Here is a 27,952-nt window from a genome sequence, read left to right as displayed (position 1 = left end):
CAAGCCATGGGGCTGATCTGAACTGCCTGCACAAGCCGGCAGTGGTGTCAGTGTGTCAGAGAAGAGCAGTGTGCCAGAAAAACACCTTTTCTGTTACTTTATTTGACTTTATTCTATTACTGTGAGGAGCAAGAGGTCTCTGAGGCGCCACCTGCCTGCAGCACAGACTGCTGCCACCCACACCCAAGGTGCTCTCACATGGGCTGCTCACGAGGTCGGGTGACATGATGCCACCACATGGGGGGTAGATGCCCCTCCTTACGAGCTGGAGGCAAAGCTTCAGTTTTTGGACCGTCAGATGGAGTTTCTTCTTGTAACTGCTTAACCTAGAAGACAAGACACAGAACTGCTTTAGCACATTAACACACACTTCCATTTCCAGTGCCCAGGCAGTGAGCAAAACAAAGAACCACTGGATCTTCTCTATTTCCACAGAGAAGAATCAATGGTAACACCTTTGGCTGACAGGTTTCATGTTTCCCAACTTTAACTTCCACTCAGTAATCACTGTGGGCTCATACTACCTAATTAGGAAGGAATTTCTAGGAGCAAGAAGTGATTTACAAGAGAAATTTCACTTAAAAGGTCATTATTTCCATGTAGTTCACATCTACCATGACTCTCTCAAACAGGCTGAATTGTGCTCTTGGGAAGCTGACAGATAATTCCAAGTCCGGACCAAGTTTCCCTGCAGTCAGTAAATAGGAGACTTCTGTTCCTGCAGGTCACCAGCAGCCTCTCACAGGCTTTCAATGCCCACTTCTTTAAGCAGCATAAGTGCCATGTTCCATACAATCCAGCTGAATCAAAGGACTGATCCAAGAACACCAACTTCTTCCAACCAACTCTCAGTTCAGGATGGCCCAGAAATTGCTCTCAATGCCCAACTGATGCACACTGCAGCACACCACCTTCAAAGGTGTAACCAGAAAGTGTCAGAGCTCCACAGCAGCAGAGAGGAATGCTCTGGTTGTTAGACTCCTTTCATTCCACTTTGGATTTCTTTTCCCCCCCACAAAACTGCTGTAACAGCTTCTTACTAACTGACACAAGGCTGTAGGTTCAGCTTTAACATCAAATTCCCTTCACAACCCAAGCTGTACCAAATGTGTAGGAATTTTAGGTTGTTTCACACTGACAAGGGCTCCAGCACTGAAGAGTCTGACTGAGACTGCAGCAGGCACTCAGTAATTTTTCCAAGAACACATCTGTGCCACACAGGCTACCTGTGTGCTAAAGAGACGTTCCTTTGCATAGAGCAAGCACTGACCTCTCTTTCCCAGCTTTCCCTCTGCAGCTTCTTCCACTGCTCTCGTTTGGCAAAGTAATCAGGGTACATTGCCTTCTCAGATGGGTGCCAGAAATCCAAGCACCATTCAGGAAGCTGTTGAAGAAAAATATCATTTAAAATACTATTTTTTATATATGAAATCACATTTGTACACACATGCAGAAGAATGAAACACAAAAGCTGAAGCCAGTCTTACTCCCTAGGATTTTTCCCCATTTTGAAGGGCTACATAAAAACACTATTTAAGAGCTGCCTGACTATCTCAGGGCATGTGGCAGAGGGCAGAACTTTTCATACATTATCCCAATCCACAGGAAGACACCACAGTGACTTGCTTAAATCACAGCATTCCAAAACAAGTCCCAAGTCATCTCAGTTTACTCTAAACTTCTCAAAATAATTCCAGTTAGTGGAGGAGAAGATCTCAAAGCCAGCAGGTTAGAGCAATCCTTCTCTCCAACTACTGATCTGTTTTACTTGACAAAGACAAAACACCACAGCTCATTTCTGCTTATCTACAACTACTAAGAAATGAGCAGTTTCTTAGGCCTTTAAGATCTTGAGAATGGTCTGACCTCTAAGACCTTCTGTCAAGGATTTTGCAGCAATTAAAAAAAAACCACCTAGTTGTTTACATTTTAAAGAAAGGAACACTGATTAAAAAACAAAATCCCACCAAAACTCCCAATTGAAAAAAAAAGAAGTTGCTCCAGTACCATCATACATTTATAGTGATATTCACACTTTTCCTGCTCTGATTCTCATCACAGAACAAACCTTTGACTGAATGGAAACAGAACAGCTGCTGAAGTAAATATCCACACACAGAGAACGCCAATTAACACCAGCAATCAGCCTGAGTTCTAAAAACTACACTGAGGAGCAGCATCCACAATGGATGGTCACTGATACACAAACCAGCCAAAGCCTAGTGACAGCCCTTTTGTTAAGACAGTTTTAGCCCACCAAACTGGGAAAAGAAAGCATAACCCAGTCTGTGTTTCTGTATGAAGACTAATATTGACCATTTATTGCTCAGCTGCCTTTTTTTCTGTCCACATTCTCTGTCAGTATTATCTCCACTACTGCTCAGGCCCTTGACCTTGGTAAAAGTTTAAATAAGTTCTTTTCTTTTCACTCATATATTCTTTATTCTGCCCCTGAAAAATCTATGTCATATATTTTTTTCCAGGGCTTAATATGCAAAAAGATCTGACCAGATCCAGTCTTGTGCCAGCACACTTTTCAAATTTGTGAGGAAACGGGTGCAGGCAGTCTCTAGGTTGGTATTAACTTCTAATGCCTTAAAAAGATGATGCCAAAAGAGCAAGGTCCCTGTGTTTTTGTACAGAACTTTTACTCCTAAAAAAACCCCAATCTTGATGGTCAATACATGTAGAAGTGCCTTAAAGAGTCTAAACATAAGGCTTCTATTTCCAGGCAGTGCTGCTGTCACACAGCAGCACACAACTGCACAATCTGGCACTGCAGCACATGAAGGGAAATGGAAACTTGTACCATTACTCAAATGCTGGAAGAGCCATAAGACTGAATGAAGTCCCCACAGCCAAGATGACACCTGAGCCGACCAGAGGAGCCCAGGCTGTGCTGGGGAGGCAGCAGAGCTCCCTGGGCACTGCTCACTTCCCCAGCTCAGCTCCTTTCCTGCGCCAGCCTGACCCCCTTGGCAAAAAGCAGATGATTATCCTCAGAAAAAAATCCCTATGTTCTAACTGATCGAGAAACTCCATTTTCAAGGAGCAGAGCAGCTCCTCCCACACAAGCAGCAAGACAAGATGTTCATGGAGCGATGAAGTGACCCAGCGAGCCAAGCTGCGGCCCTGTCCACATCAAGTGACACCAAACACAAAGCCAGAGCAGGAGCGCCCAGCAGGAGCGGCTGGGAGTCCCCTGTCACCCTGTCACCCTGTCCCTTGTCTCACCTTGTACATCTCGTATCGCTCGTACGCAATGCCCCCGGGGGAGTCGGCGAAGATGTACGGCTGTGGGTGCTGGTTGGCCCAGAACTCCTCCTCGCCGGCCCTCAGCAGCTCGGTGGCTTTCACCATGTCCTTCACATCCTTGTTCTTGTCGAAGCGGTCCCTCAGGAGGCAGGCGTAGTAGCGGTACTTGTCCCTACGGACAGAGGTCACGCACAGTGAGGAGGAAAACCACCATCCCCACCCCGGGCCCAGCCAGAGCGCCCCGATGTGAGCGCGGCCAGCGCTCCTGGCTCCCCTCTCCTCACCGATGAATGCACCAGGACTCGAGGTGCCGCAGGGATTTCTTGTACAGCCGCAGCACCTTCTGCTGATGCGTCAGGTAGGCGGCCATGGCGCCCGGCTCTGCGGGCCTCCCTCCGCGCGGGGAATGCCGGGAGGGGGCGCGGCCCTGCCCGCCTGCGCTGCCGCCGCCGAGCGCGCCCGGAGCCGCCATGAGCCGCGCCAAGTTCATCGGTGAGGGGATGATGGGTAGGGCGGAGGGGCCGTGAGCCGCGACAAGTTCATCGGTGAGGGGCCATGGGGAGTGCGGGGGTTTCTGTCCCCGGGTCTTCGACCCGAGCCCCCCGCTCCTCGCCCGGTTCTGGGCCGAGGCAGCCGCCGCTACCCCTCTGCGTGAAGGGCCGCGAGCAGCGGACGGGGCTTCGGGCTGAGCTGTGGCAGTGGCAGGGCTTGTCCCAGCCCTTCATCCAGTGCTTGTCGCCTCCTGCTCCAGTCCCTTACCCGAGGTTTGTCGCAGTCCCTCAGGTTTGTTACAGTCTCTTAGGTTTGTCCCAGCACCTCTGCCAGGGTTGTCACTTCCCACCCCAGTCCCTGCTTGTCGCCTCCTGCGGTCCCTCCCGGTGTCCCGAGGTTCGGCGGCCTCGGAGCCCCTGGAAGCGTTTGGGAATGTTTGTGTGTGCTGTGTCCGGGCCCCGGGCTGCTGCTCCTCCGTTACCCCCAGCTCCGGGGGCTCGGCCGCCCTTCGCTCCCTGTCCCGCCTTGCTGCATTAGTCATGGTTGTTTCTGATTGCATGCAACTGGCTTGGGTAAAAATGTAAGTATTTTTAGGAAATTCGGCGGAAAACATGTGAATCATTTCAAAAGGCCCTACGTGTTGTGGAGCAGTTTAGTATTTCCTTGGGAGATTTCCCTTTCCGCTAGAATCCCCGCCGGCAGCTGCAGAGGTGGCAGTTCTGGAGCCGAGGTTCGGGCCGAGGCGGCTGGGCTGGGCTGGGCGGCTCCAGCCGGTACCTGCATTGCAGGTGTCCCGTCAGTGTCCCGTCAGTGCCCCGTCAGTGCCCCGTCAGTGTCCCGTCAGTGTCCCGTCAATGCCCCGTCAGTGCCCCGTCAGTGTCCCGTCAATGCCCCGTCAATGCCCCGTCAGTGTCCCGTCAGTGTCCCGTCAATGCCCCGTCAATGCCCCATCAGTGCCCCGTCAGTGTAGCGTCAGTGCCCCGTCAGTGTCCCGTCAATGCCCCGTCAGTGTCCCGTCAGTGTCCCGTCAGTGTCCCGTCAGTGTCACGTCAGTGTCCCGTCAATGCCCCGTCAGTGTCCCGTCAGTGCCCCGTCAGTGTCCCGTCAGTGTCACGTCAGTGTCCCGTCAATGCCCCGTCAGTGTCCCGTCAGTGTCCCGTCAGTGTCACGTCAGTGTCCCGTCAATGCCCCGTCAGTGTCCCGTCAGTGCCCCGTCAGTGTCCCGTCAGTGTCACGTCAGTGTCCCGTCAATGCCCCGTCAGTGTCCCGTCAATGCCCCGTCAGTGTCCCGTCAGTGCCCCGTCAATGCCCCGTCAGTGCCCCGTCAATGCCCCGTCAGTGCTGCTGGGCCAGGGACGGCACTAGGAGGGAGAACAGGCAGCCCTTAGGAGGCACTCTGCTGCTGCTGCTGTTCCCACCCGTGGAAGGCTGTATGAGAGATGCTGCACTTTCCCTTCTTTAATGCTTCTTTGCATAAATTTTTGTTTTCGTGTGAGAAGCAGATTTGTTTGCAATAAAAAGCAAATGTGTGTTCACTTTGATGGTTATGAGGGTGTGTATAATACACTCACAGAAAGTCTAAGGTTGCACAGAGGGAAAAGTTTAATTTTTCTGTCACTTCTAGTATAGAGTAATTTTTCAAGTTATGCAAGTAAGTTTATGCTTAAACATTTAATGACTTACCAGTGTGCTGGTTCAGGGTTTAGATAGGGTTTCTGTTGTCTTCCCTAGCTTATTAATACTCAAAGTAAAATACAGAACAGCTATAACTTCTAATTTCTATCTTTGGCTTTCCACAGATATTGGTATTAACCTGACAGATCCTATGTTCAGAGGAATCTACAGGGGAACACAGAAGCATCAAGGTAAATATTTATATCTGCTGGAAGACATGATCCCTTTTGCTGAATTAGAAGCCTCTTGCATGTCAGAACATGATGTTATGGTTTTTTTCTTCTCCTCCTTAGGTACTTGGGCTTAAAAAAGAAAGCCTGACTAACTAAGTTGGATACCCTAACCAAAATGCATTGTCTTAATTGCTTTTTACATGCAGGTAACTGCTTCTGGAGCAAAATGGAGAATTGCTAATCTACTTAGGATTGCGCTGATAAACTGATATGAGAGTTATGCACAGTGGTCTGTCAAAGTATTGCATTGCTGAATCACAGTTACTGATAATGATGTGGGGCTTTTTGCTCTTGTGACCTTTAGATATGGATGTAAAAGCAGAGAGCCTCCTAAAGCATGTGGAGAAACTTCCACCGACTTCTTGGATTTAAATTGGATCTCCGGTTACTGCACTTTGTTATTGTTTTATAAAGATTAATTAAGTATGGTTTAAAGATTTAATGATAAGAATTTTGACTGCATTGAAAAGTAGTTAAACTATGCTGTAAAACGTCAAGTTCAATTTATGACATTTTTATGAACTTTTGCAGATGACCTTCTGGATGTAATAGAGAGAGCAGTCAAAGTTGGCATTAAAAAGGTAATTTCTTATAATGAAATGGCATTAAAATTTTAAGCTGCTTTCTAATATTTGATTTTTTTAGTGCTCTCTCACTAAAACTATGTTTGTGGGAGTCAAATGGAAGATGCAGTAACTTCATTCAGTAGCACAAAACAAGTGTTCTGTGCAGGGCATGGTCTTCCTGTTTGCACAGATCATTATTGAAGCTAATTGTTGGAGTTCATTGATATTGTAGGAGATGTGGATGTAGAAGTTACTTTGTACAGTTTCAACAGAAAGATACTCTCCTCTGACCTGCTGCCATGAAGTGGTAAATGATTTTCCATGTTGCATTATAGGCAACCATTCCTTTTTTCTTATATTCTGTGTGGCTCTTAGAGAGTAAATGCTATGAGGAGCAGCTGTGGGAGCTGGGAGTTGTTTAACCTGGAGAAAAGAGGCTCAGAGGAGACCTCATCACTTACAACTCCTGCAAGGAGGCTGTAGCCACGTGGGGTCAGGCTCTTTTCCCAGGGAAGAAGTGACAGGAGAAGAGGAAATGACTTCAGGCTCTGCCAGGGCAGGTTCAGGTTGGACATCAAGGAAGAATTTCTTCCTGGAAGGGGTGGTCAGGCACTGGAACAGGCTGCTCAGGGAAGTGCTGGTCATCTTCCCATGGAAGTGTTCAAGAAATGACTGCATGTGGCACTCAGTGCTCTGGTTTAGTTGACAAGGTGGCAGTGATCAATCAGCTTGGAGGTCTTTTCCAGCCTTAATGATTCTGTGATTCTTAATCAGCAATTACTGCTGAAGTAATTATTGATTAATTGTTAATTAAGAATACTCTTCTGATTGAGGTTTTCAGCTATTTCTATATGTAAAGGAAATTGGTAACTGCAGAAGAGCTGGGAGTGCCCACAAACACACTTGAGACATCTGCAGGTTTGCTGGTAAATACTGGCTTGCATGTATTAAAACAACATCCTTATGAGAGAATTTGAAATTGAAATTGGTATTTCCAGCAGTGCATTACATCCCATAGTTTAGCCTGTCTCTCTTTCTCTCAAAACTGAATAAATTTTTGACAAAAGTATGAAATACCATAGAATACAGTGCATACTGTCCCAGACTGTTCTACTGCACTACTAAGGCTGCCAGATTAGAAATAAAGAAGTGACCACCCCTATAGCAGAGGAACAGGCATCTTGGGAGTTTGTTGAAAAACTCTAATTTGAAAAGAGTGGGAAATGCTCTGGGAAACAGAAGAAGAAAACTAGTGATGGAAAACTTATCTCACTGCAGCAAATACAGCAGTGAGGTCACATTTATATGTGCTGTGTAATGCTATTTAATTTTTATACCACTCTCTGAAAATAATTTTTTGAAATTTTTGAAGTTTTTTGAAATTTTATCATCAAAAATAGATTAGCTGCATAACTTTCTCAGGAAGCCCAGTAGATTGAGAAATGTTATTCAGGAGTTGCTGCCTTTAGCTGTTCTCAGTCTTGCTACTGGCCTGTACAGTGTCAGAAGCCTTTTCAATCATAGATTGTTCCTGCTTGCCTAGAACCTTAATCTGCTGATTGGAAAGTACTTTTATTTTTCTGTATAGCTGCTGCTGTATGGTAATTTTTGGTGAAGTTTTGCTCTCTGTCATGTATGCACTGAGCCATTTTCAGTTTAACATTTCTGATGAAATGGTGATGTCTTTGGGTTGTGTCTGTCTGTCGTGAGTGCCCTGGGAGTGTGGGGGTGTCTGAGCTGGTGCTGGCAGAGCCTGCTGGATAGCACCTGCAGGGGAAAGAGCTGTCCAAAACCTCTGTAGACTTGGCTGTTACAACCTAGGGTGAAATATTCTGCAAGTGCTGGTTCAAAAAGTACACTGTAGGCAACAATTCTCATGTGATAATGTTAAGGTAAAAATAAAAGATCAGAGATGGAAATTCTTAAATTTGTAATCCCAGCTCTGATACAGACTCAATTTTTGGTTTAACTATTTACTCATGTCTTGGGTCTCTCCCCAGCTGTAGGACAGGGAGAATGTTTCTAAGTATCAATTCTTGGTAAATGTAATCTTCAGTCATTGTGTGAGAAAGCTAATATTGCTGCAAATTGAAGTATTTTATTCCTTTAGTGATTTAAATGTTTAACATACAAGATACTTTAATAAGAGGAAAAAAAATATTTTGCAGCCTACTGTATTTACTAGCTCCTGAGGACCATTGAGGTTTATTGCTGATTTATAAAATCTTGTTTTATGTATGTTAGTAATTGTATTCTGATGTTCTCTGTTGAGATCTTTCCTTGTATCTGTGTGTTTTCTAAAACATTCTGTTTGATGTTCAAAGAACATCCACACTGACAGTATTTCTCTTGTTTCAAGTTTTTGATTACAGGTGGGAGTCTAGAAGATAGTAAAGATGCATTGCAGCTGGCACAGACAAATGGTATTTTCACTTTAAATTTACATTCTCAGTCAAAATTATAACCTCTGCTCTCAGAATTGAGTTCAAGAGGACCTGCCCCAGAGGTGTTTACAGACTCAGATTAAAATGAGAAATTACATTTGCAGTGGGATGAATGCATTGTGTATGAGCTTGTGTGCTGCTCTTTAGATCCCTGATGCTGGAAGGAATCACTCTTTTTCCTGCATGTTCTATTTCTAAATAAAAACAGAAATTATAGGAAATTTCTGGAATAAAAATATTGATACAAGTTTCTGTTCTAGAAATAAGATCAAGTGCTTACATGTTGTGAAATATATGGAGTTTGTTGGCTTTTTGTTTGTTTTTTACTCACCAATCTGTTATGACCAGCTTGATCAAGAGAGGTATCTTTCTTTTGATCATTCCTCTGGCTTTTCCTTTCTTTCTGTTAAAGGAGAATTGTTTACTAACAGAAAATAAAGTATTGTTTACTAACAGAAACCTAAAGTAATTTTGGTTTGAATGAACTCAAGGAGATAATTTGGTCCAAGGCAGTCCAGATCCCCACTTCAGGAAGGCAGGACTGGCTTGAACATTAGTGCCAGTTGCTCAGGGCCTTACCTGTTTTTTCCCTTCCTCAGTGCTTTTATACTTAGCAGAAATGTCAGTTTTGGCATGGTAATCTAGATCAGATACTTGGGTAAATCAGGAGATGTGAGCTTTGAAATTCTCTAGCAGCTTGTGCAGGGGACATGAGGGAAATGCTCTTTGCAGTTCTTACAGCTGGGAAAACCTCTGGTGTATTTCGAACAAGATGTATTTCTAAATGATCTCAAGAGGTCTCATCCAGCCTCAACAATTGCCTGATTTATTGGGGGCTGCTCCTCCAGAACAGTTCAGCTCTAAGCTGCAGTTTTGGAGTACAGTAAATAATGTGTACTAAAAGAAGACATGTGCACATGCCCCTGCTGGAGATACTGTCTGACATTTTTAAGGCAGAAAATATCTGTCCGATGAAATTATCACTAAGATAAATATGGTCAAAGGGAGTTTTCTTTTAAATTTGACCAATAAGGAAACCTCCAGAGGCAGATGTTGTTTATACCTTAAATAAATTTTCTTTTTTTTTCCTTAAAACCTCCTAATACTCTCTTACTTCAGACATGTTTTTCAGTACTGTTGGCTGTCATCCTACTCGCTGTGGAGAATTTGAGCAGAGAAGCCCTGAACAGTATCTATCTGAATTAAAAAATCTGATTGAAAACAATAGGACAAAGGTAGTAGCAGTTGGAGAATGTGGCTTAGGTAAGTGTTCCCTTACTACTTCAGTATTTATTTTTTCTAGACATATACTAAAAGAAATCCTAAAATACTAAATGGGATTCTTGTTCTTTCTGTTTGTAGATTTCGATAGATTAGAATTTTGCCCAAAGGACATCCAACTCAAGTAAGGAACTTTTGATGACTGTGAATTGTCTTGTAGCAATTTTTAGTAGTGTTTTCTATCTTGTGTTCTGCTACATAATATACTGTCACATCTAGCCCTAAAATTTGCAGGGTTGGGCCCAGAGTGTTTTTGGCAGAAATGGGAATTCAATGAACTATGCCTACATTCAAGTAGTGCAGTGTGCTAAATTTTGCTAACTGCCTGACCTTGACTTATGTCAGCGTGTCTTTTTCTGTAATACTGACCAGAAATTGTGGATTTCTGGGTGTGAGAGATGTTAATTCTTGCTAATAGTTAGGAGCTGTAAGGGAATTATGGGAAGAAAAACCCCATAAATGTAGTGTGTGAAAGAATTGGGTTGTTGAGTGGAAGGCATGAGGAAGGGAGCAGAACTATCAAAAGCACTGGTAAAAGTAGTGGGTAAAAAAGAGCTTTTAGTAAGGAAGGTGTTAGCTGGGAGCAGATAATGGGGAGCTGATAGTAAAGGTTGTCTCAGGAGGTGGAGAAGTAGCACATGCAGCATAGATGCTGAATGGAAAGAAGCTGCCACAGCCCCTACAATCAGCCTGCATTCTCCTATTGAGAATTCTCTCTGCAGAGGGAACTGGTTGAAAGATACAGGTGATAAATTCACACAAGATGAGTGATTAATGAATTACATTTGCATGTTACTGTTTTGAGTAAATTAGTCACTGGGGGGCAGTGGTTGGTTGTGTTTTTTCTCATTGCTGCATATTAGCAGTAGGAGGATTTTTCATAATGCTGCAGACCTACAGTGAAATACTCTGCAAAGGGGACAGGATTTTTTTGTCCTGGTAGAATTCAGTGTACATGAAGTTCAGCAAAGCACACCTTAGAGTATAATCTGTTTCTTTTGTGTGGGAAACTAAAATACTGATGGAGTATCAGATTTTAAGATCTTTAACTGCCTTGATTTTAGAGAGAGAAAATATATCTATGTCTCATTTCCTTGTCCAGTGGACTGCAGCTGCAGAGCAGCTAATTGGGTGCACTGAAATTGAATGGTAAAGAAAGAGATGACAGGCTGAGCAGTGAACCAAACAGGAAGGCAGAGTGTGAAATACGTGGGGACACTTCACTGGTTTGCAGCTGCTCAGGAGCTCAGGTGCAGCAGTCACGGGAGGGCTGGCATGCAGCTGCACACTTCCCACACAGAGGAGCTCTAGGTTTGTTTCCCAGCAAAAAACAGAGCATGACCTCTGTTTCATTTAGTACTTAATCAACATTTTTCTGGCTAGTTATGCTGTGTTTTCTTTTGGATAATTTTCACCTGTACATTATTTTTAATGGGTTTTTTTTTCAGTTTAAAAGTTAATAAGAATCTAATAAAGATGAAATTTCTTTGCTGTAGTGTTCCTAAGAACTTTTTATTTCAGAAATCTTCCCATTCTCAGAACTTTTCCAACAGAAAGCAGTGATTTGAATGGTAGTAAGATGAAGGTACTGCCTTCATATTAAAGTGAAAGCTGTGTTATAAATGCCCTGGTAAGCATATAGAAGTTTCACATCTGCCGTAATACTGGGAGGGGTCTGTATAATCACACTATCACATGCACCATTACTCAGATTAATTCAGAACTGTTTGTCTGAGATCTGCCTCAGCAAGGTCAGTTTGCTTTAGCTCCTTTAGTGTCTTGATCCTGTAGCATTTGAACATGATGGTCAAAACTAAGCTTGCTCAAAGGAACAGGTTGTTCCTTAAGCACTGGAACTCAGCAGGGTTAGTTTCCTACTGAGTTATTTTATTATCATTGCAGTCACTGTATGTCTGGTTTCTTTATGCTCTTCTAGGAATTGGGGTTTTAATTTTTTTTTTTAATTATTATTTTTGTCACTTCAATAACTGCCCCATCCACCTCCCCTTTCAACATGACTTGGGCTTTGTTGTTGCTAGGAATGGAAGAAGCTTGAATTACATTTCCATTTACAGGGATACTAAACTTTGTACTTTCCAGGGCTCTGCCCTTCTCAAAATTAGATGGAAATTGGCCAGTAGGTTCCTTTAGGGAGCTTACTTGCAGTTCTGTCCCTAAAACCTCTTTCCCATATGAAACAAATATTCTGTTAAAAGAAAACTGACACCAAAACTCAAGCAATTGTAGCTATTTCACCACAAGAGCAATCATGAATTGCAATTAATTTATATTTAGTCAAACAAGCTAAACTAAGCACAATATCTAGACAAAGAAGATTCAAAGTAGATGTAATGCATTCTCATGAATTTTCATGTCAGTTTTCAAGGTTACGGCTGATTTGTTTAACCTGTTTTATCTCAAAGATTTGCAGTGATTAACAGGGAAGGTAACTTTGATCTGAGAAATAACTTGTAGTATACAGAAAATAGTGAAAATGACATTAAATTAAATGACCAGTTGCATATTTGTTTAGGGTCGGTTTTTTTGGTTGGTTTTTTTAGGAAAATGTAAATCTAACTAATGGTTTGCTGCACTTTCCCCTGATTGATAAGTGACTGATACACAGCAATGTGTGATCACTGGAGTTTCCCTTTGAAATGCCTGTGATAACTGGTGGTGAGAATTTCCCAGTGCCCTGGACTGTTTTAACAGCAACACCTCAAGAAATCCAGTACGTGCCTGGAGCCCCAGCCTGCTGGGATGGGCAGGGGTGTTCTCCTGCTTCACCCAAGTAACATCATCTTTCAAATGGCATGAGGACACTGAGTCACCCATGCACTGCTGGCCTTCTGCCATGCTCAGGTTCCTCTGCTGTGTTCCTGAGCATGGGTGGTTTCCCTGCCTGGGTGGAGCAGGGCAGCAGGGATGTGGGATGGTAATTGCAGAGCTCCTGCTAATGACGAGCACAGGTTGGTTCAGTGCTGAGCAGTTTCCTCTGGCAATTGCACTGGGGAACCTGGCTGCCTCCTTACCTTCCTTCTGCCCACATTCCAGTGTCTCTCCACAGGGTGGGGCCTCCCTGTTACCCCCCCATCAAGAGCAGCTCTGAGGAGTACAAAGTTGGAGAGGAATAAAAAGGAGTGAAAAGGAAAGGATACAGAAACACAGAGGAAGGGAGGGAAAACAGGTAAAGACAATAGGCAGAAGTATGGTGTCTAACCTGATATTTGTTCCACCCCAAGAGAGTGGATTGTTACTCACAGGTCAGCAGCTCTGATGCAGTTTGGCCACTGGAGGCTGGAGAAGCCTGCACAGTGCCCCCCTGCTCACCCTCATTGTGTTTTTGCTTCTTGAAATAGGGGCCTCTGTCATCCTCACTCTCCCATTCCTGACTTTTCAGAACTTTGTGGAAAGAACAGTCAGTTCCTCTTCCATGAAAATAAATAAATAAATAAAAATTAACTCCAGACTCACACTACACAAGAATATGTGCTTAGCATGTATACATACATACGTTCTGCAGTACTGAGGCTCTTGCCACTTACCTGTCTTCAAGCATAGATCACAGCTGTGTCAATACACATGGGAAAGAGGTTCCTTTAAATCCTTGCACAAATAAGAACTGTTGCATGGCAAATCCATTAATTCTGTCTTTAGTGCTGGAGGACAGAAGCTTGGGTAACAAATCTTTTACTGTCATTATTTGTTCTTGCACTGAATTTAAAGGTGAATTTTATTTTACAGGTATTTTGAAAAACAATTTGACTTGTCAGAACAAATGCAGCTGCCCATGTTTCTGCACTGTAGAAACTCACATGCTGAATTTTTAGGTGGGTTTTGTTTGAGAATTTCATATTTAGAGCAAATTCTGAATATAAAAATCTTCTATATTCATCTGTTATAAAGCTGTTTTATATTTTTATTTCATTTCCTAGATATAATGAGAAGAAACAGAGATAGAGTAGTAGGAGGGGTGGTAAGTATGAATTTCAATGTAGCATTCATTTTTCCATGCATGTGTGTGAATATTGTTGCTTAATATGCAATTTCTTGTTTATCATGGAATCTGTGTAGGCTTCCTGTTACATCATTTAAGCTGTTATTAATTAGTAAATTTTCCAGTCTCTTTTGCCATTTTTATTTTCATTGCTTATTCTACAGGATTTTTGCAAGGTAAGAAGATAGGCTGAGAAAAAGCTCTGCAGCTGATGTGAACAGTTTTCCTTGGCCTGCCAGCAGGACAGTCTGAGCACCTCATAATTGACATTGGCTTTTTCCCAACTCCTCAGTGTCTGTAACTGCAGTGCATTCAGACCACAAATCATTTAGATGCATGTTCCCAGTGGAAGCCATAACCTCAGACATTTGCTTCTGACGTTGGACATAATTTTCAAATTAGATCCAGATGGAACTTTTGATTACTTTATGTCTTTAGATATTCACATCACGTTTCTAAATTCAGAAGTCTAACCGGAAAAGCTTTGGGTGGAGTGGGAAGTCCAGCAATGCTTTTTCAGGTTTCCATTATGACTGAATTTTTCAAAAGAAATAAATGCTCATGATTCTGGCATAAGACCACACCTCCTACAAGAATATTGCAGTCCCCAGGTTTGTCCTTTGTTCCCACAAAACGCTTCCCCACACTCAGTGCTTTGCATGTGTAATGTCCTGTGTAATTTGTGAAGGCTCTCCTTCCTTCCTCCCTTTCCTTTTGCCGGCACAGCCAGGAAAGAGGGGAGAAATGAGCAGGCATCTTCTGCAACTGCCTGTCCCTGTCACACACAGGGAAGCAGAGCAGACAGGGTCTCTGCTCCACTCAGGCTGAGAAGATGCAGTTCCCAGCTGCATTACACTGTGTAACTTGTCACCCTCCACTTTCCTCTCTGGAATGACCAAGGGACTGTCTTGCTAGTTCCAGTGGACTGACTGACACCTGTGGAGAAGAGAATGCTCCTCTTGTGGTGGCCCTGGCAGTGCCCTGAAGGGAATACTGAGAAAAGAATCTAAAAATTCAGCATGCACAGGATTACTTCCTGAGTATGATCTCCCAGGGGAATTACAGGGAATTGCAGGGCCAAAAGAGTATCACTGGATAGGCCTTTATACACATATTTATCACTGTTTAAGTGTAGTAACCACTTCTAGTGCAGCATTCAGGTGACTTCAGCCTGAATTTTGCTCAAATTCAGAATCAACTGAGCCATGTCCCATCTTGATGTTTGTAGTGATGTGTAATGCGTACTGTTGAAGGTATTTGATGCTAAGAAAAGATAATACATACTTTTGAATGACTGGAGTTTTAATAAAAGTACATAAGTATTTTTATATGTCTGTGTATCTATATTTATATGTTCTAGGTACATTCTTTTGATGGCACAAAGGAACAAGCAGCAGCTCTAATAGATTTGGATCTTTATATTGGAATAAATGGCTGGTAAGTATTGGCTGTAATAAATGGCTGTATTTCTGTACAAGAAATACAACTGCTTTAAAATGGCAGCTGTAGTGAACTCATTGCTTTCTTTTAAACAGTGAGGTCAAGTTTTCAAAGCTCACTAGACCCTTAATCATCTGACAGATTTAGAATTGCTCACATTAGTCTGTTAACCATCAAAGCTCTTGCTGTGCAGCTCAGTGAGCTAATCCATGTCCACTCTACTGCCCTCAGGACAGTCCTTGCTTGCAATTAAATAAGGTTGTTGAACATGGAAAGATTCCTTCTGAGGAGCATTTAAAAAACAGCCTGACTTTAAGGTGCCTGTCAAATGCTGGAGTAATGCAAATGTAACCTGAGTGCCTCATCCCCTGGTTATGCAGTCTGGATTCTCAGCAGTCCCCTGGCCAAATGCCAGCCAGCACCACTCTGTAAGGTACAGAGGCTGGCACCAGGCAAGCAAGGGCAGCCAAAGGGGTTCTGCAGCACAGTTTTCATTTACAGGCAGTATTGTTAAAACAAGGAAGCACATTTTTTTAATTAACAAAATTATTTAGAAAGCTGTCTTTGCTACAAAACACTTTAATAGGCACAGTAATTACTTTAATATGCTTTTTATGGGTTTTTTTAACCAAACTTTAATTTTTCTAGTTCACTGAAAACAGAAGCCAACTTGGAAACACTGAAATCAATTCCTAGTGAACGATTAATGATAGAGACTGGTAAGATTTTGTATCTTGGTCAGTTTGTGACAATGGGCAATGAGATATACTGGTGTAGCAATCATAAAGCAGAATCAAGACCTAAGGAATTCAGAACACTAGTTGTTTTCTTTACTTAAGAAAGCAGTTTACAGAACTGCTCCTTTCCAGCCTTCTGCTGGAAGGAATAAGCTGCTGTGTCAGTTCCTGACATTGCAGGGGAAGATGAAAAGGACAAATTGACAACTTGGATTTTTGTACCAGCTTAAGTTTATTTTAAAATGTAGCTTGCTGGAGATGTGCCAAGCACAGGGCAATGGCTGTGAGTTAGCCACTGGCAGCAGTAATGGCATTTGGAAAAAACTGCTCTTTTTTAAGTGGAATAGGTGGAAGAAGGCTTGAATTCCCCTCTTAGCCCACTGAGCAGTCACTTTAAGGAACTGACTAGGGATGTTGTGTTCTTTTGTCACATTCAGTTATCAATAATTGACAGTACAAATACAGTATTTATTTTAATTTCTGACTCTTGAGAAAGGAAAATTGCAAACTGCTAAATCCTTAAATGTATTTGCGCATGAAGAACAGACCTGTTATACAGGAAGTTTCTGTGGAATGCATGCAACGTATCTGGCTGTTTTTATCATGTCAGAGGAAATTAGTGTTATGTTTTATTATTGCTGATCTTTTCAAGTGTAAAATCCTGAAGACAGTTGTATAAAAATCCAGGACGTTAAATTGCTCTTGAAATTTCCTTTTGAGCTGGAGGTTGTTGCTGGAAGGAGATTGCAGGAGCTTTTGTCTGTAGAAGTAGTCAATCGAACTATCTCATGCTATTCTGAAACAATTGCACTCCTAATTCTTTGATTCAAATTAAACTAGATGCACCTTGGTGTGGAGTGAAAAATGCTCATGCTGGATCAAAATACATTAAAACTACGTTTCCTACAAAAAAGAAATGGGAAAAAGGGCACTGCTTGAAGGACAGAAATGAACCCTGCCATATAATGTAAGTGTACCACTGCGCTCTTATTTTAAATACTTCAACTCTGACGTGAAAAAGATAGAAAAATCCCAGTTCACTAGTAACTAGTAACGTAGAAAATAGAAATTAAGTATACTGGAACTTGTGCAAGGTTTTGCTTTATAAGCTGTGGAAGAAATTAAAATCCCAATTTTCCTACTTTGGCTATTCTGGATGTATAATGCTCCCTGAAAGTGAAACCAGTACCATTATTATTTTTTCACTTGATGCACTGTAGAAGAGGTTAAACCCTCTGAAGTAAGCTGACTTGAATATTCATTGCACTTGGTTTTTGTTCAGGTAATTTTAAAAAGTGATCCAGCCCTGGGGATCAGGGGACAGTCCCACAGGTGGGACAGTGCTGAGGCACCAGCAGTGCCTGTGACACTGCTGCTGTCACAGCCTGTGACACGAACTGCCACAGCAGGCATTTGGTCAGGGATGTTTCTTCCTTCTGCTGCTGTGCTTCAAAGAATCCTGTGCAATTTAGATATGAATGACAGCACCCAAGATACAGAGTAGTGAAAGAAAACTCCAGGGGTTTATGAACAGAATTGGTAAGCACAGACACTGTTTTCTGCCTCCTTTCCACACAGTTCCTCACAGAAGTGTGAAAAACAGAAAAATGTGTAATTGTTGTAGTGAAATGTTTAGCTATCTGCATTAAATACCATTAATGGATGAAATACTGAATTTTCAGAATTCCCTATCTAGATTTTGAAATACTGCTCAGGATAATACTAAAGATCCAGGTATGCAGTTAAGGTGTCTAAAGAAGAATTTATTTGAGAAGTGAAGGGAAATCTGATGCTTTTTGAAACATGAAGGAACGTGGAAAAGCACTGATGTAAAAGCACAGTTTAAGCTTACATGGTGACATCTCCTAGCATTCAGATATAATCAATGCAATTAGGTCAATTGTAATATTTGTTAATTTATTTTTTTTTTAATTTTAAAAGTGAAGAAGACACATTAGCACAGAAAGATTTCCTCAGTATTTTAAGACTTTCTAGGGTCAGTCCATGACTTTGGAGTTGTGGAAGAGATCAATAGAAAACACTCTTCTGATCACAAGGGCCTCCACTGTTACTCTTTCAACCAGCCCATGTCAACAACACCCCCCACATATTTCTCTGCTGCCTTAGTTGTAGTTTACAGAAATGTTTCAGAAGCCCCCAAACTCAAAATGCACAATCTGTTCTGCATAGATGCAGAGTGCACAAATGCACTCAAGATCATTACACCAATGCTGTGCTTGGCTTTTGCCTTCTTTTATGAACAAAATACTGTTTGGCTCAACCTTTGAAATTATTATCCCAATAATGTTCATTATAAGCAATTGAATTTAAAGAACCTTTTAGGCCTTAAGAAAAATTAGGAATGGTAATTGATAATTGGTATTTTGTGACTTCTCAAGTAGCAAAATCTGGTGTGAGGGAATGTTACTCAGTCCACAAAGTGTCTTGCATGTTTCAGGTATATATACAGTTTAATACAGCTCAGTTGGCAGGAGGAAATTACCATTTGTCTGGTTTTGTTAGAGCTTTTTGGACACCTTTCAGTTTTGATAGTGATATTTCTGCTTCATATATATGTATATTTAGAACTACTTCCCTTGGAAGCTATTTTTTAAAAAGCTTAGCCACAAGAGACTTCTCTTTTCTCCTTCAGCAGTTTCACATACACAGTGTTACAGTAACTTACAGCCTTCTACTACATCCAAGTGAGGAGAGATAAGTAAACCCTAAGTCTACTTGGCTGAAATTCTTTGGTACTTGTTACTTATTTCTGTGTAGGCCTGATCTCACTCCATCTCACTGCTAATTCTGCATCTAGGAAAATATTTGCAATAATATAATTATTAAGAGCAATTTCTCCTATGCTGTCTTTCAAAAAAAGTTTAGCTAGTGCCTCAGCTTAGAGGCAGAATCCAAAGCTCACCAAACCTTACTACAAAGCTTAAGCTTCTTACTTTTCAATGTAGAGTTTAAAGTTTTTTTGCTGCTACTGGAAAAAATTAAAGTATGACACATCTCTGGAAGGGTACAGAATATTACTTTTTTTTTTTTAAGAATGACTGATACAAAATCAAGAAAGCAATTGCAGAGAAACAGTTGTAGCTTGGTTTTAATCATGTTCATCCCATTTCTTTTGCCTCCTCTTCCTGGCTTGTATCAAGGCCCTGAGCCTTTTGAAATTGCTCAGAAATATTTACTGCAAATACCTGGCCACATTAATCACAATTAAGCTAAAGAATAAGGAAGTAGGAGTAAGTTACTTTGGCAGCACTGTGCTCTGATAAAGATGTGTCCGGAATTTAAGATTTCCCTTAGACCAGTCTATTCATAGTGCAGCTTTAGCCTTGACAGGCTAGTGAATTTTTGTTTGAAAAATGAAGATCATTGATAAAGACACCCACAAAATGACACTTCCTTCAAAACAGAAAGCTGTTTAATTACCTCCAAACAAGAGTCAAAAGACCAAAGATGAGTCTGTACCAGTAAGCAAACCAGTGTTCAGTGTAAAGAAAATGGCAGTTAGTAACTTAAGAGTGAAGCTATTTGCATATCTGAGCACCCTGCCCTATTGCTCTTAATGTAGGTTTTTATTCCAGCTCAGTGAGTTGTACATACACATGCAGCAGTCTGAAGTACATTCTGAAGTACTGGGTTTCAGTCTTCTAATATAAATCTTTCTTTTTTAGTCAAATACTGGAAATAATGGCGGCAGTAAGAGAAGATGACCCACTTGAGTTGGCCAATACTCTCTATAACAACACCATTAAAGTCTTCTTTCCAAATATGTAAAGTTGTTTTTCTTACATTTATTCAGCATAACTTCTGTAAAGATATTGCAAAAATTTAAAAATCATCATTCCTGCAAGTTCTAATCAATGGAAGCCAATGTGTAGTGGGTTTGGGTTTTTTTATGGTACAAGATTAAAGCTGCTTTTGAAAAGGTGGTCTGCATTTGTGCAGTTTCTCAGCCCTGCTCCCTTTTTGTCAAGATTCGGGATTGACTTCAAGGCCAGGCCATGCCTGTAACTCCAGCTAGCAGTGGAGGCACAGGATGAGCACCAGGCTGCTGCATTCACATGTGAAGCACTTCAAGCCTCTGCTGGCAGTTGAGGAGGGTCAGACACGTCCATGGCATGCGCTTTGCTGCTGCACCACAAAGCTGAGAAGTGTCGCCTTTTGTTCCACATACGCAAATGCTATATAGCATTAAGTCTACCAACCTAATGTTGTTTTTTTTTTTTTTTTAAACACAACTCACTAGTTTTTTGCAATAAAGCTCTGCTAATACTGAATTTTTAAGTAAAGCTGCTTTGGCTCAGGCTTTCATTTTCTGAGTTGACCAGCTGAACAGTCTATTTTCACCAGTATTTTTCATTTGCATCCAGAAGACATTGATTGGGGATTACTGGTATACAGTCTTTGGCACAGCATTATCACCACATCAATTAAAGAGTGTTTTGTCCAACCATCTTAAAAACGTGAAAACATTTTATTCCATGTACAATAATGTACATAATTTTAAGGTGGTCATGAAAGAGACCAGCAAAAATTAGAGGTATATTTACAGTAGCACACACCACAGTAAACAACCACCATTCACAGACTCAACATTGAGATACTGCTGTTGTGCTTAAGTACAATAACTACAAAGTGATACTTTTATTCTGTTGGAGTCAATCTTGAACAAATAGCTCACGGCTTAGTAAAGAACATCCTAATCACCAAGAGAGTTAGAGTCAACATTAAGAGTCTCATTCAAGTGCTGTGCCCCACAGTCGCCATCTTCCTCATCACTATCAGAACTGTCATTATCTTCATTTAATTCATTTTCAGCATCAGCAGCTTCTTCTGCAACCCGTACAGGATTTTCATTTGGTGCTACAAACCCGTTGTTGTTAGAGATATTGGCATTTTCTTTGTCCTCAATATACACTTTCTGATGGCACATCGGGCACGTGTCCTGAATGTACAGCCACTTCCGAAGACAAAGTGCGTGGAAATAATGGTTGCATGGAGTAATGCGCGCAGAGGTGGTGAACTCATGGTAGCAGATTGCACAGACGTCATCAATTTCCTGTAACCGAGCTCCTTTCACCTCTGGAAGCGAGTTGATTTTCTTCACAGCAGTGCGGCGGTTTATAAAAGTCTTCCAGCCATTCTTGGCTTGCAGGTAGATGTTGAAGTACGCGTGCAGACACATCATGCAAGCACGAATCTTGCTTCCCGATTCAAAAACCATCGTGTAAGCTCCATTTCCAAACATGATTACTCCAAATATAAACTCAATAATATTGCCAGTTGAGCGAACATAATAGACATAATCATCAAGTTTTTCCCATAGCACATTATAGTAGCCATCAATCATAAACAATATATAAACAGTGATAGAAACTATTACTTTTAGGCAAAGCTCTACACAGAAAGCTGTGACTGCAAAAAGCCAAGTATTTAGTGCATAGTGGTGCCAGAGGATGTAACTGAGCAGAACTGGAAGAATGAAAAGGCAAGCGGAGACAAACAGTACAGGAAAGTGTCTGCGGAATGATGACACGTGGGAGGCACTGAGAGACATCAGCACGGGGTCTGTCATTCCATGGATAAAATGCAGGACTGCAGTCAACAAAAGGCACATGTTTCGACTCAGGCGAACTAATCGTTCCTCTGGTTTCAGCCCACTTAAACCAGTCTGCAGAGCCAAAATGAAAAACAAGACGGGGGCTACAAACCCAAGCCTTTTGTCATCCTCATCAGTTGACCCAATGAAGGCCAGGATACCGAGTCCCAAATAATGCGCTATCGAGGAAATGACGGCACTCATGCCCAACACAGTTAAAGTAGAGTCACACCCACTTATGATCAGGCTGCAGATCAGTTCCCAGCAGTTATCCCACGATATCAAGAAGAATTTTTCTTCTGTGTTGTTTTCAGCCATCTTTACTACATAAGTTAATACCACAGCTTGTGCTGTAAGTCTTGTTAGCCAAAAGACACGGAGTACAGCTGGAAACCGAATCCTTTTCCATGTGTCTTCCATCAAGAGCTGTAATCCATAAATACGATACATGTGCCTCACCAGCAGATAAACGTATCGTACCGAATAATAGAACCACTTAATTTTTGTAGCTAAAATGGCTGTGGTATTTAGTGTCAGAACTAGGCCTGAAATAAAAACAAGTACTTGCCGGACATTTAAAGGTAATTCAACAACCAAGCCAATTACAGGAATCAGTATATCCAGAATAATGAGTTGAGAATATATGGATTGCATGTTTAGCAAGGTAACATATCCAATTCCAAAGGTAAGCTGAAGGATGGAAAGTGCCATCCATAGCGAAGGTCCTTTATGTGGGAAAATCTGAATTCCGAACGCAGCTGTGTTGTAGGCACTGTAGAAGTTTATGTGCAAAGCAGCATAGTAATTCACCAACACTGAAGTTGCAGCCAGCAGAAACGCTGAGGTGATCATGTAGAACTTGAAAAGTGCTCGCTGTTGTAAGACCAGAACGACGCTTGATACAAAGACACCTAAAATCAGATTGAAATCATTTAGTTCTCAGTAGAAGTTCAAAAACAGATTTTAAGCTATTAGCTCTGGAGCTACATTTATTTAATGTATCACTTCCCCATTAGTCACTTGTAACTTTGCATTACCAGTGGTGCCCTTTTCAGAGAACAAGCGAGAGGGCGAGTTAATCTCTGCATTTAACATCTGTGCACCTCAGCTGTGATGCAAAGCCACTGCAAGCCCTAAATCACAATTACTATGAAGTTTGTTGCAGTTTTAGACTCGAATAGTGACAACTCCCAGCCTTTCAGCCTTAGTCCTGAAATCCAAGGGTAGGCAAGTTCTAAAAATAAACCAAAAAAACTCCAACAGATAAAGCATCACCTTTATAAAGAAAACTCATAAAAAATAACTGAGTAAGATTTACTAAGTCCTCTAATTCACTTGAGCAAGGCACTCAACTACAGCTGTCCACAATGGAGTACTAAAGATAAGTAACCAAAACACTTTAGTTAAACTCTTTAATGGGAAAATAGTGAAAAATTGGTGTACTTTGCTGTGGAGAAGGCACTTCTATTTCCCTTCAGTTTGCTTGTATTTCTGGTGAGTGGTGACAAAGGTCACATGAGGAACACTTTCCACAGTATACAGCTTCTGTGCACAGAATCCAAAACTGCACCAATTGCCTCTTTGCCAATGCCAGTGCAAACTTGTCTGTCTTGTTATAAGTCAGATTTAGGCCTTGAAATTCCTGTTTGCTAACCTCTCCCTCATACTGACCATAACCACATCTTGACCATGCCTGGGAAGTCTGCAACTTCCTATAAGAAATCCTCTCAGAGCTACTGCAGCATTGGGAGTTTGGGGTTACAGGTCCCCGCAGCAAACTTCTGCAGTGTAATTTATGAATTCCATCACTGTGCACCACATAGGTAAGAGCTCTGCCCTCAGAGTGTTAAATTAAAAAGCACTTAGCACTAGATAAATTTCCTTAAACAGTTTCTTTTTCAGGAAACACACTGCCTTTGTTTTGGACTTCTCAATCAGCTTCCACCCGATGCAACTGCTTTCTCATCCAAACCAGTTTGGAGAGATTTCTATCTCTACAACTTATATTTGATTCTAAGTTACTTTCAATCTCTGCACTAAAACCAATGAAATCATGAGTAATCCTCTTTCTGCTGGAGGGCAGCGTCGGTCTTTTCTGACAGTTTAGGCTGTTCTACATCCACCATAAACAAATGTTTAAAAAAAATTAAGCCATAGCCTCTTGATCATGAAAATAAAACCTTTGAAATAGCATTTGATTTAAAAAAAACAAAACCAACAACCAAACACTCAAAAATATACAAAAAAAACCCTCAAACCACCTTCAGATCCTGGAGGATTGAGAAGAAGGGAGAGGACCAACATGAAACAGCTGCTAAAGACAGGCTACAAATAAAGTTATGAATTTGCCTGAAAAATATTCCTTGCCAGTAGCACTGGCTGATATAAACACATTCTCCTTAATCAATCATTAACCTGGTAACTGTGTGAAGTGGACTGAGGAAAAGCCTCTATCCGTTTTCAGACAGCCCCTTGCATTGTAGCTCAGTTCTTCCAGGAAAAGCTGAATATTGCTTCCATGCAGCACTTTCTACAAAATAAGCTTGACAGTTGCCTTGTCATTTTAACCACCACAAACATCTTTAGGAAAGCCAGTACTGGTGACAAGTTTGTAGCCTTTGTCTTTTCTCAGGAGTCACAGAAAAGGCTCACAAGGTCATTATTTATGTAATTGTGATCATTTGAGCCAAAGGAGATGCATTTTGCAGTAAGCAGGCTGCTCTGAAACACGCCTTACCAAAACCTATTTTTGTGCCTTGCAGTGGCAGTAACAGGCCTGTATTTAGATACTGCAGGTCATCCTGAAACACTGACGTTTCACATGCAAGACATCTCTAAAAACAGTACAACAGTGAGTCAATAGAGCTTGTCCTACTGGTTGCTCTGAACAGGCACTAACAAAAAGTACAGCATGTCTCTGTTAATACATATAGGGAAAAGCAAGGCTCACTGAAGGAGACTCAAAAGACCCTAAGAGGTAACAGATCTCAGAAGGGACAGTGAGCACTCCTTTCCCCCATCTCCATTTATGTCACTTAGTCCATCTCAACCTGAGGTGACTTTGCCCTGCCCTGTGCCCTTCAAAACAGTAAGTCTTTTTCCATTTTCCATCTGCTAGGAAATGCTGCAGTTCCTCCTTTGATAAGGTTTGTGTCTCTACTCATCTTTACTATTTCTACCTGTGCCACCCCATTGCCAACTGTCCCAGTATGGCCTCCAACCAAGCACTGAACCAAACCACGCTGCACTTGCTTTTAAAATAATTTCTTGTGTTACAATTAATGTCTCTGACTCATTTTTTTTCCTTTAAATCCTGAAAATTGTTAGTATCTTCATAGCCACCCACCACTTAGGATTTGACTTTCAGTCATGTGCAGGGGACAATCACTTTTACACATCAGCACTTCGTTCATGTGGAACTGCCAAACTATTTTTCCCTAGCTCCAGCCATTCTGTTTACTTCCACATCTTTCTGCAGACTCAAGTATTTATAGAACCCTTCTCAAAACTCAGTGTCCTCACTGAGGAGGGACTGCTGTCTGAGGTGACAGTCACACACTCCTGGGGGTGGTGGCTTTGCTGAAATTGAGATACTTAAACCCAGTGCAAAGATACGAAAGGTAAACATTGCGTTGGGGACAAAGCAAGGTTAACCAAAAGCACGAAAGGAAACGTGCTCCAGCTGTAGAGGTTGGTTCTGTGCCATGTATAACTCTATTTACTTGTGTAGAGTCATGGAAGAATCAGACCAAGGAATCCTGCTGTAAAACTTTGTAACACCCACACAGATCTGTATTAGCATTCCTGAAGAGCTGTACTCCCAGAATATTTCAGAACTGTTTAACATCACCTCCAAAAATCATCAATCTCTCCAGAGCTTCAATCTTGGTGTCTGGTGGACAGACTGCCCACTTATCCTGTGCTGTTGTGCTACAGCAAAAGTTTGGATCAGTACTTCAAAGTCTGCAAATGGTAAGCAAAAGGACATTTTCCCATTGTTTAAATACAAAATGATCCAAAAGAACGGGATCACTTTCCTAATAGCAGCAAAAACCCAATCCTGTAATCCTTAAATTCAGATGAGAAAAAAACATGCAAAAGCACTCTGTTGTCTGAACCCCATGGAAGGTGTTTAAGATCATCTTTAGGTGCCTACATTTAATCTTCAATTTTGGAACGCCAAGATCCACAGACCCCTTTCCTATACGTTCAAGATAAGTTTCTTGGCATAAAACATTCCCAAAGCTTTTTTTGCAGAAGGCAAAAATTACCCTCTTCTTGCCCAACCCCTTCCAGAAGAGTGTTCATATAAATGCAAACCTCAATCCCAGTACCACACACTTGAGGGACATCACTGAACTACATATCCACCACTCCTTTCCAAGGGGGGATTCATTTTGATGCTCTTCTTACAGCATCTGGATCATACGAGGAAGAGCTCCTAAAATTAAGTTGGTGGGGCACTGCAATGCAAATTTTTTAAAAAGGAATTATTACTCTTAGTAATTCCATAAGTGTTGAACAAAAGGTGAAGAAAATGGGAAGCAGGGGGGAAGAACCCCTGCTCCCCATCCCAGACACACCACACTCATGGCAGGCAGGCAAAGGAGGCAACTTACGGCCTCCTCAGCATCACTTCTCACGTGAGCATGGACTTCCCCTGACACCCTTAACCAAAGCAATAATAATAAACATAAAACATATAATAAATGTAAAAAGTCAAAATAAAACACCTGCTGCGTTTTGTTACCTCCTTCCTTTGCTCTCCTCTCCTGCTGCCTTGCTATAGGTTATTGTTTACTTTTTCCCTCTGCTCCTCGACTTGTGTGATGCAGTCACAACTCACTTCTCACTGTGCACATTTCCTTTAACCCCCTCTTCTCTGCTTCCTGCCCCAAAAGCTGTACTGCCTATTTCCTTCCTGTTTTTCTTCTACTATAAACGTCAAAGAAAATCTATCTCTCTCGTGCCTGCAAAAAAAAACCCCAAATAAAACCGAAACAACTTGATTTGTGTTCTCCTTCCTGCCTCAGGGTCTCCAGCTCCAAACCGTGATCCGCAGCACAGCATCACCTGTACAGCAGCTCACTGAACGGGACTGCCACTGAACTGAGCCTGTGTTAGAACCCAAGTTAACGACATTGGAAACAGTAACACCTAGTTATACCACTGACTTTCATCCATCATGGGAAGAAAAAAAAAAGCTTAAAAATAATCATTGGCAAGTTTCAAGAGGCTTGTCTTTACACCGGGAACCAAATTCCCGGCACTTCTGAACTGCTGTTGCTAAAATAAGGCTTTAACAGCGTATTTCAGGAAGACATCACGCTATCCAAAGGGTTTTTAAAAACCACATAAAAACCCTATACCCACTGAGTCACATGTCTTCCGCCCTCAAAGCCCCCAGAGCGGGAGGGGGGGTCACAGCCCCAAGCCCTCGCCGGCTCCGTGCACCGCTACGGGGGCAGGAGGAGGCGGAAGGAGCCGGGGAGACAGATCCGGGGGGGTGAACGGGGCCCGGAGCGGGCACGAGGGGCCGAGGCGATGATCCAGCTCGGGCGGCCGAGCAGGGGCTCGGCAGTGACGGAGATGAGCCGGTGGGGACGGGAATCGGGGCCGGGGGAAGGGGAGAGCCGGGCCGCAGCACTAACAGCAGCCAGGCGCGGGTGAGGGGCGGGGAGCAGCGGCGGCCGCGCCGTGCCCGCGGTGCGAGCGGGGCCAGTGGGGCACGGTCCGTGTCTCTCGGGAGGGGAGGAAGGGAAGGCGTCTCACCCAGCAGCCGCAGCAGCGCGCCCAGCAGCGCGGCGCTCACGGAGCCGCCCGGCAGCGGGGCCGAGTTGAAGATGGCGTCGATGAGGAACAGGCTCGGCACCCGCAGCGCGACCTCCAGCCCGGCCCGCAGCCGCGGGCCCAGCCGCAGCTGGGGCAGCCGCGGAGGGCCCGGGGCCGCCATGCCCTGCGCGGGGGGGCAGGCGGGCCGCCTCTCTCCGCCGGTGGAGGAGCGGAGGGGGCGGGAGCGAAGGAAGGGAGGGAGGGCGGCCGGGAGCCGCTACCGCCCCGCGCCCGCCGCCCGGCGCGCCCGGCTCTCCCGCGCCGCCGCCTCCATGTTCCTGCGCGCGCCCGCGGCAGCACCACCCGCCGGCTCGGGGGCGGGGCCGCGCCGAGGGGGCGCATGCGCAGCGCGGCCCCCGGGACTGCCGGGGTCGGTTGGGTCGGGGA

At 42.9% G+C, this 27,952-nt stretch overlaps 3 protein-coding genes across 12 annotated transcripts; 1 reads left to right on the top strand and 2 right to left on the bottom strand.

Annotated features, from left to right (window-relative positions):
* Nucleotides 1–194: 194 nt before the first annotated feature.
* NDUFB9 (NADH:ubiquinone oxidoreductase subunit B9) lies at nucleotides 195–3,625 on the bottom strand. The gene is made up of 4 exons (XM_026790961.2): nucleotides 3,540–3,625; nucleotides 3,235–3,427; nucleotides 1,271–1,384; nucleotides 195–326 (listed from the first exon to the last, which is right to left on the bottom strand). Exons 1-4 carry the CDS (start codon nucleotides 3,623–3,625, stop codon nucleotides 195–197), a joined length of 525 nt encoding a protein of 174 aa, XP_026646762.2.
* TATDN1 (TatD DNase domain containing 1) lies at nucleotides 3,216–20,362 on the top strand. Of its 10 annotated transcripts, none has more exons than XM_005479585.4 (12): nucleotides 3,216–3,747; nucleotides 5,547–5,612; nucleotides 6,186–6,235; nucleotides 8,580–8,643; nucleotides 9,784–9,927; nucleotides 10,027–10,069; nucleotides 13,690–13,775; nucleotides 13,881–13,921; nucleotides 15,303–15,379; nucleotides 16,031–16,101; nucleotides 16,960–17,086; nucleotides 19,806–20,362. In XM_005479585.4, the coding sequence occupies exons 1-12, from the start codon at nucleotides 3,624–3,626 to the stop codon at nucleotides 19,906–19,908; spliced, it is 996 nt and encodes a 331-aa protein (XP_005479642.4). In that variant the 5' UTR covers nucleotides 3,216–3,623; the 3' UTR covers nucleotides 19,909–20,362. The 10 variants fall into 10 exon arrangements, with proteins under 10 accessions (XP_005479642.4, XP_074412906.1, XP_014125159.1 ...); XM_074556805.1 differs by having other exon boundaries at nucleotides 3,660–3,800; XM_014269684.3 differs by lacking the exon at nucleotides 3,216–3,747 and adding an exon at nucleotides 3,821–4,019.
* On the bottom strand, nucleotides 20,319–27,897 carry RNF139 (ring finger protein 139). Its single transcript, XM_005479587.4, has 2 exons — nucleotides 27,506–27,897; nucleotides 20,319–22,644 (listed from the first exon to the last, which is right to left on the bottom strand). The coding sequence occupies exons 1-2, from the start codon at nucleotides 27,684–27,686 to the stop codon at nucleotides 20,834–20,836; spliced, it is 1,992 nt and encodes a 663-aa protein (XP_005479644.1). The 5' UTR covers nucleotides 27,687–27,897; the 3' UTR covers nucleotides 20,319–20,833.
* Nucleotides 27,898–27,952: the final 55 nt, after the last annotated feature.

The sequence above is a fragment of the Zonotrichia albicollis genome, chromosome 1, assembly GCF_047830755.1.
Source record: "Zonotrichia albicollis isolate bZonAlb1 chromosome 1, bZonAlb1.hap1, whole genome shotgun sequence".
Taxonomy (NCBI): domain Eukaryota; kingdom Metazoa; phylum Chordata; class Aves; order Passeriformes; family Passerellidae; genus Zonotrichia; species Zonotrichia albicollis.
This window is presented reverse-complemented; position numbering and strand designations above follow the sequence as displayed.